Source organism: Silene latifolia, chromosome X, assembly GCF_048544455.1.
Source record: "Silene latifolia isolate original U9 population chromosome X, ASM4854445v1, whole genome shotgun sequence".
NCBI lineage: Eukaryota > Viridiplantae > Streptophyta > Magnoliopsida > Caryophyllales > Caryophyllaceae > Silene > Silene latifolia.
Window position 1 is genome coordinate 248,224,961 of NC_133537.1, and position 8,768 is coordinate 248,233,728.

At 41.0% G+C, this 8,768-nt stretch overlaps 1 protein-coding gene across 1 annotated transcript; it reads right to left on the reverse strand.

Annotated features, from left to right (window-relative positions):
* Positions 1–356: 356 nt before the first annotated feature.
* Positions 357–818, reverse strand: LOC141619905 (protein FAR1-RELATED SEQUENCE 5-like). The gene is made up of 2 exons (XM_074436916.1): positions 656–818; positions 357–574 (listed from the first exon to the last, which is right to left on the reverse strand). The coding sequence occupies exons 1-2, from the start codon at positions 816–818 to the stop codon at positions 357–359; spliced, it is 381 nt and encodes a 126-aa protein (XP_074293017.1).
* Between the last annotated feature and the right edge of the window lie 7,950 nt (positions 819–8,768).

The following is an 8,768-nucleotide window of genomic DNA, read 5'->3' on the forward strand; positions in this document are numbered from 1 at the left end:
GAAACATCTTTAAAATAGGCGGGGATCCCTTTGTTCCACGAGATCGTACAAATCGAAAACCACTCGTGTTCTACAAGTTGATAATCGGTCATTATCTTCCCCCATTGTTCTTCGAATTCATCAGGCTCAAGTTGGTTGTTCCAAACACATCTATTGAGCCTGGTCTTAAAATCCTCATCTTGAAACAGTTGATAACTGACTTTCTCTCTTAGTTTCTTCATTATGTGCCACATGCACAGTCTGTGTGTTGACTCCTTAAACACTTCCGGGACTACCGACTTCATTGATTTGTCTTGATCGGTAATTATAATTCTCGGTTGGCACCCGCCCATTGCTTCCAAAAATGTCTTGAACAGCTATGTATAACACTCAATACTTTTATCACCTATCAACCCAGCTCCAAACGTTATGCACCTTTTGTGGTGATCAACTCCTGTGAAAGGCACAAACACCATATCGTATTTGTTTGTTCCATATGTAGCATCTGCTGATAAAACCTCACCGAACAGCATGTAGTTCTTTATGCAGATCGGATCTGCCCAAAACACTCCAGCCAGGCACTTGTTTTCATCTACTATAAAATCAAAGTAAAATGAACTGCATGTGTCTTTTATCCCAATAAGATTTTAAACAAACATTTGTGCATCAAAATTACCAATGTAGGTTTTTATGTCCCTCACAAAGTTTTTGAAATCAACCTCAGTAGCCCCAATGTTGTCATAACCTCCACACAGCTCCTTCCAACCTCTATAGGCTTTCACACCACCTAGTTTTAGCACCTTTACCTTTGTGACAAATTGCTTCTGTACCTCTGTCATTTTTCGGTTTCCTTTCAAGAATATTGTAGATTCAGGCGAAGCAAGTGGATGGTTATGCGCTTCATCGAATCTGGTAACAATATAAGTTCCATTTTCTTGGTATTTAAACTGCACTAATGCACGACAGTCAATTCTTGTAATCGGCCTCACACGGCTTATGTCTGTCACATCAGATTATGCATCATTCTCAGCAGTATCGGTATCAGTATCAGTCCTCTTCCTTTTCCTACTTTCCTTTACACCTTGCCTATTACAGACAACATTCCTTAATGCAAAACTGTTTGGTAACTCATTGCCTTTAATCCTTTTTGTTGTTGCAAGTCTTGGCGTAAACCCACAGATTGTACAATATTCTTTGTAGAATAACTCTGCTGATTCTAGCGTTTCGAATACTTGTCCTACTTTAGGTTTCTTTTCCTCTGGACAGAATGGAATGTCTTTGGAGTGCATTTAATGTTTCAATTCTTGTCCTTGGTGTTTTAAAGTTGTTATTTGTAGAAGAAGACGTAGTTGCATCACTTGTACTCATTATGCGGTTCAACAAAGTAGTTAAGTAAGTAAGTATATTGAATATTATTGCATCAATAATGCAAGAATCCAATTCTAATATGCTCTACAAAGATTGGTAATTTATTTCGTACAAATAAAGGTTCATATATAATGTATTCTTGCCAATGTCCATTATCATGCCTTTAAAGGAACATTTATTTTCTTGCTAATATTCATAGGAAATATTGTTGTCCATTTTGATATAGCATATATATAATGTATTGAATGCTAATGACATTAAACAAAGAAATAGTCATAATATTATTTTATTAATATTAGAAAAATACTTACAAAAGCCATTTCAGGCTTTCAAAATGGTAAAGCCTACTAAGGCTTATCTTTGAAAAAAAAAAAACTCAAGATAATACCTAATAACAATAAAATGAGAATATAACACAAACATATTTCTAAACTAATCTAACAAATCGGAGTCATAATAACCCTCATCCCGCATTTGTTTCTCAATTTTATATTCTTCTTCTCTTTCCGTTAAAAATTGTCGTTCTTGTCTTTTGTGATGTCTAATTATTTCTGCACGACTAGACATAGTCGTGCGGATCTGAAAATCTGTCAAGGACCCGATTATTCTTTATGATAGTTATTACACCATTTTCATTTCTGTGAACCGCGCTTCGGTAATAATCCCTCTCCTTTACCTCGGCTCGTTCCTATAAGGAACCACTTTGACCAGACCCTTGCACATCATGGCCATGTTTTCTTTTCTTCCCTCCCAAGTCGATTAAAAAAATGGGAGGAATGCCTCATTAGTAAGGAAATGATGTAAAGACGGCGGGAGATGGTACATCCATCTCCACGGGAATGTCATCTCCATCAAACCATTTGAAGAAAAGCGGCTTACTTTCCATTTCCTATAATGGGCCATGAAATTTTGTTTGTAAGCATCATTCTTGTAGGGAACTATCGGGCATTTTGAGTAGTCCATTGTTTTTTTTTTTTTTTTAAGAAAATTAAGTACTTTTAAGAAGAGATTAAAAGTTTTGGTTCTTGGAAAAGGTAGGATGGAAAACTAGTTGTGTACTCTTGGGTTTATATAGTGGATTAATTGATTATAAGAAATTAAATTCAGTGAGCAGTTGTGTCTTTTCAATGACACAAACATAATCATGGTAATTAATAAATTGGGTGAAGTTATCTATGTTACTTTAATCTATTGCATAAAACAGTATATGCACATTATGAAAATACGTAATGGACATTTGAATTAAACTGAATTCACATTTTTTTTCCAAATAATGTTCCATGTTCGTTTCTAAATAATTTAATGTACCTTTAAATATAATATAATGTACATATTCCAAAAAGTGCTTAATAATATTTCAGTTGTACCTAATTATCAGAAAATGCAAATTACGAATATAGATAGTTGACAATTTATTTTATGGAACATGTTTTTTTATAATTAATATAATGTACATTTAGAAGTAATATTCAAATTAATGTGAATAATTGCGTCTTTTCACCACATAAGCAAGTTATTTCGTACAAATAAAGGTTCATATATAATGTATTCCTTCGAATGTCCATTATCATGCCTTTAAAGGAACATTTATTTTACTGCTAATGTTCATAGGAAATATTGTTGTCCATTTTGATAGAGCATATATAAAATGTATTGAATGCTAATGACAGTAAACAAACAAATAGACACAATACTATTTCATTAATATTAGTAAAATATTTACAAAAGCCATTTAAGGCTTTCAAAATGATAAAGCCCACTAAGGCTTATACTGAAAAAAAAAACACAAGATAATACAAAATAACAATAAACTAGAAAACTAACTTAATATATTTCTAAACCAATCTAACAGTCGGAGTCATAATAACCCTCATCACGATTTGCTCCTCAATTTCATATTCTTCTCTTCGGTTTTTAAATTATCGTGCTTGTTGTTTATGATGTCTAATTATTTCTGCACGACTAGACATAGTCGTGCAAAGGCGAAATCTTTCAAGGAGCCGATGATCCTTTTGTGACAATGATTATACCATTTTCTGTTCCCAACCACCCTCGGTAATAATCCCTTTCCTTTACCTCTGGCTCCCTCCCTATATGGAACCACTTCGACCAGCCCTTGCACACCATTGCCATGTTTTTCTTTTCCTCCCTCCCAAGTCGCTCAAACAAAATTCGGAGCAAAGGCCGAGTAGTAAGGAAATAATGTAAAGGACTACTGGGAGATGGTACATCCATCTCCACAGGAATGTCATCTCCATCAAACCAGTTTGAAGAAAAGCGGCTTACTTTCCATTCCCTATAATGGTCCATGAAATTTTGTTTGTGAGCATCATTCTTGCAGGCAACTATCGTGCATTTTGAGTAGTCCATTGTTTTTTTTTTAAGAAAATTAAATACTTTTTCGAAGAGATTAAAAGTTTTGGTTATTGGAAAAGGTTTTAGAAATGAAGGTAAGATGGAAAAGTAATTGTGTACTCCTTGGTTTATATAGTGGATTAATTCAGTATAAGAGATTAAATTCGGTGAACAGTTGTGTCTTTTCAACTGCCACAAACATAACCATGGTAATTAATAAATTGGGTGAAGTTATCTATGTTAGTTAAATCTCTTGCATAAAACAGTATATGCACACTATAAAAATACGTAATGGACATTTGAATTAAACTGAAAGCACATTTATTTTCAAAATAATATTCCATGTTCTTTTTTAAATAATTTAATGTACCTTTAAATATAATATAATGTACATTTTCCAAACAGTGCTTAATGATATTTTAGTTGCACCTAATTATCAGAAAATGCAAATTATGAATATAGATAGTGGACAATTTATTTGATGGAACATGTTTTTTTATAATTAATATAATGTACATTTAGAATTAATATTCAAATTAATGTGAATAGTTGTGTCTTTTCACCACTTAAGCAAGTTACATATCGTGATTTGACATATTGAACAGTTGCAAGACCACTTGCAAAAGGTAATAATTACTTGCACATCCTTATTATATATAATGCACATTTCTCTAAGACTGATTGGACATTTCCTTATGAAACGTGTACAGCACAACACAACACATTATTTTTACATGCAAAATTACTTTTCAGTTACTTCAAATTGCACACTTTTCCTTTCTCATTATTTTTAGTACATTTTTTCTCATCACAAAGTACATTTGCATTTATCATCCTCCTAAAATCAAACAAACAAACTATAAACCCTAATTTAACACTTTTCATTATAAAATTAATGTTTTTGTGGTTCTGTACATTAAATCTAGTTAACTAAATTTAATCAAATCAGAAATTAAGTTGAATTTAATCAAATTCAACTTTAACATCATCATAAAATCAATTCAACAACGATTCAGAAAGGAATTAAATAACATTGAATGAACATACCTCAATATTGACTGTAGAAAACAATAATTCCAGATGAATGATGAAATCAATTCCGATTTTCCTTACAAAGTTTTGATCTTGAAATAACTGAATAGCTGATGAATGCAAAAGTTTGAACAAATTGACTACGATTTGCGCTTGAACACAAAGCAATTGATGATGAATAAACGATTTTAGATCACTAAATTTGATATCGAAAGACAAAAATTTACAAATTAAGGAAGGATTAATGATGAAATCGATTGATTTTGTTTCGTGTGGTTTGATTTTGTTACGTAGGCTTGATATTGCTGACATGTACAATCTTATTTTTTGTATGGCGTGAAATTCTAAGAGAAGCGAGCGTCTAATCTCAGCCGTCAGTCTTATTAGATGGACGGTTGAGAGCTGTTCTCACGGTTCTCACGATAAGCCCTGTTCTCACCGGAACTCTACCCTTATTATTATTATTATTATTATTATTATTATTATTATTATTATTATTATTATTATTATTATTATTATTATTATTATTATTATTATTATTATTATTATTGATGGGGCATATTCTGCACCGCTGACCAAGTCAACATGATTGAGCAAGGTCAAAGATATCCACAGCAAGTCAACGACTTGGACAAACTAGCCGATGCAGCCCATCGGCCCGTCAGCATGGGTCTCGGCGTGGTAACCTGCCAGCCGGGACACATATCCGCGTACTCATATCCAAGACCCCTCGGCGAGTCAACGGGATCCGCCGGCCAGCCATAGGCCCCTCGGCCGAGGGATAGATCAGTCTTTCCACCTACTAGCCACTTGGCCACTTGGCCACTACGTGACAAAAGGTGAAAGCCTATAAATACTCCTCAACCTTCATTGAGGAAAGGATCCCAACTAATCCACAACTAAACCTAAATACACTATTCATCTGGTAATATCTTCCTTATCTCTCTACAATACACATTGAGCCAAGTAACAACTTATCTCTTAAGTTTTGACTTGAGCGTCGGAGTGAGTACGCTTGGCGCAAAGCAAGCCCTCGGTTCGTTCATTGTTGCGGAGAGGCCGTGAGGAACGATTGAGACCAAAGGAGAATCCAACTCAAGACATCATTCAACAAGCCACGGGTGGTAACTATACTTGATCCGGAATTACGCCGGAACAATTGGCGCCGTCGTGGGGAAAGACACTAGAAGCTAGTCACATTCATTCCCAAACAAAAAAACACAAAACAAAAACCCACCCAAAAAGCTAAGAAGATGTCAAAACAACAAGACGCGGTCGTGACCGATTAAACCGCATTCTACCACGATGACACTTTCAACAGTGCTGAGTCGTGCGGCCCTCCACCGCGGAGTAATCCAACCGGAGTTCGGGATGCCGATAATGCCGGACACGTCATTGCCCGACCAACCAGGTCACCATCATGGGACACGTGGTTGACATAGCAAAACTAAAGATGGTCCTGGACCTAATTAGTAATATCCTTTGCTCACACACCGCCACGGCGAAGAGCGGCGGAAAACACCCAGGAGACCGGGGCCCAAAACGTGACTCGAGAAATTTGAACGAGCAGCGGGAGAAAGGCGACCCGGCCAAGTCGCGGGGAGCCCAAAGTGGGCGTGGTAGACCTAAGTCCTTCCCGCACTCATGGGAGGACAGCGTCCCCGCAACACGAACGAGGCTTACCCCAAAGGAACCGGAGGAGTCCGGCTCGGCGAGTTGGAGAAGAAGTCCGAGTCGAAGAAGAAGTCCTTCCTGCTACGAGGAGAGGAGCCGGATTAGGAATGCGAGGAGCCGATCGCCGCGCGTCGTTCGATACGCGGTCGGACAGCCCCCTCAATGCCTACGTCCTAGACGTCCGGGTGCCAACTAAGCTCAAGTTGCCACCTCTATCATGCAAGGGAGACGGTGATCCGGCCGACCACGCCGAGGCTTTCGAGTCTTACATGTCGGTATGGGAGCAGCCCGATGAGGTGCAGTGCCGAGTCTTCCCGACAACTTTGCATGGGATGGCTCAAAGTTGGTACAAGGGGCTTCCTGACGGCTCGGTATACTATTACGCCGACCTAAGAGACGCCTTTCTAGCCCAGTACTCTTGCAACAAGAGAAGGGCCGTGGAGACATCGGACCTCCTAACTATCAAACAGGAGGGGGGCGAGTCTCTACGAAGCTACGTGAAGAGGTTCGACGGAAAGGTCCAACAGATTCGAGAAACTAATCCCGAATTGGCAGCCTTCGCGCTGATGAAGGGCCTCCCGAGGGGAGACTTGAAAAATGAGCTCATCAAGTGCGGAGGCCTGAACTTGGACGCCGCTAGAAAAATGGCCGACCAGGCCATCAAGGTAGAGGACTATCACAAGACACTGGGTAGGCCCACGGCGAGGCCGAGCACTCGAAAAGAAGTCAGGGAGGACAACCCGGATGAGAGACGCCGTGACAACAACGGGTCACGGTCGACGAAAGACGCAGTGAGAACAATAGGTCACGGTCGGACAAACCTGCCGGGAGACAGGACTCGACGGGCGCCGGGTGGAGTTCGGGAACGTACCACCAGAGGCGGTATAGTGATAAAACCCCTCTCGTCGTATCGGCCGCCGAGGTCTTTGCCACGAGCAAAAGCGAGGGCCGAAGTGGGAGAGACCCCCAAGCCAAAAAGTGGCGGTGACACGAGCCGATCTTGTGAGTACCACGGCCACACCTGGCCATTTAACCAACGATTGCTAGGCATCTAAAGAATGTCATTGAAGAGATGATCGGAAGGGGAGCCTCGGCAAGTACGTTGCCAAAGGCCAAAAGGCGACGCAACGGCTCGGGTAAGAAATCCGTCTTGAACGGATAGGGGTGATCCATGTTGTCATCGGGGCAACGAGAACGGAGGGTCCGCTCATGGGCACAAACGGCACCTGAACGAGCTATATCAGGCCATCAACTTTGTGCCCAACACGGCGATCCCCGCTTCCAACGTCCCCGATATAACCATCGGAAGGAAGGACTACGAAGGAGTCATCGCTCCTCACAACGACCCACTTGTAGTCAATTTGGACATATCCAACCACCTGGTCAAGAGGTGCCTGATTGACACAGGCGCGTACACGAACATCATGTTCAGGAGTGCTTCCTCGGCCTCTACCAAAGTCGAGGACTTGAGCCCCCGCACCAACCCACTATACGGCTTCTGCGGGGCGGCTTGGTACCACTGGGATCAATCGGACTCCGGTGACGTTCGGCGAAAAGAATGCGGCTAAAAATGTCCTAGCTGAGTTCGTGGTCATCGACGGCTCGTCCGCCTACAACGTTCTCATAGGCCGAGTCACCCCGAGCGAGGCCGACGCAGTGATGTCCATCCGGGCCCTAACACCGATGTATGTCTCGGACCGGGGGAAGCACATAAGCTCGTCTCAAAGACGAGAATGACGAGGTGGTCAACGTCCGGATAGCCGCCGAGAGGATGCGACATGCAATCCCTCAAAGTGGCAAAGAAATCGAAGAAAGGGAAAGGTCTATCCTTACAATAGGAGGGCGACCTCATGGATGTAACTAGCGGCTAACTAGGACGTTGTGCCTTCGACAGGCCATTAGGACGCCGATAATCTCGGGAATAACCTATGTAGCGGCGGAGGTGTCCAAAAGCATTTGTGGGCACCCGACGCATGTTTTTGCCTAAATGAAAAATCATCCAAGTCTTCCATCAAAATGTTCACTCTTCCCATAGTCACTAGGAAGCGAAGACAGACGCCGACTCACATCTTTGTCATGCCGACAAGAGCGGCGAGTCTTTATCGATAGCGAGATGTCGGCTCACACATGTCATACCGACAAGAGCAGATCTCCTTGAAGAAGCAGCGCGTCGCAGTCACCCCAAGTAGTAGACGCCACGGCGATCACCCCAAGAGGATGGACGCCGTCGCGATCACTCCAGTGGTAGACGCCACGGCGATCTCATGAAGAAATAGCGCGTCGCGATCACCCCAGTAGTAGACGCCACAGCGATCACCCCAAGAGGTTGGACGCCGTCGCAGTCACTCCAGTGGTAGACG

Bases quoted from the DNA above. Each gene is read 5' to 3' on its own strand.
- LOC141619905 (XM_074436916.1), bottom strand. From the start codon at position 818: ATGACAGAGGTACAGAAGCAATTTGTCACAAAGGTAAAGGTGCTAAAA. The intron at 575-655 runs GTAATTTTGATG...TTGATTTTATAG, and splicing joins GGACATAAAAACCTACATTG to TAGATGAAAACAAGTGCCTG.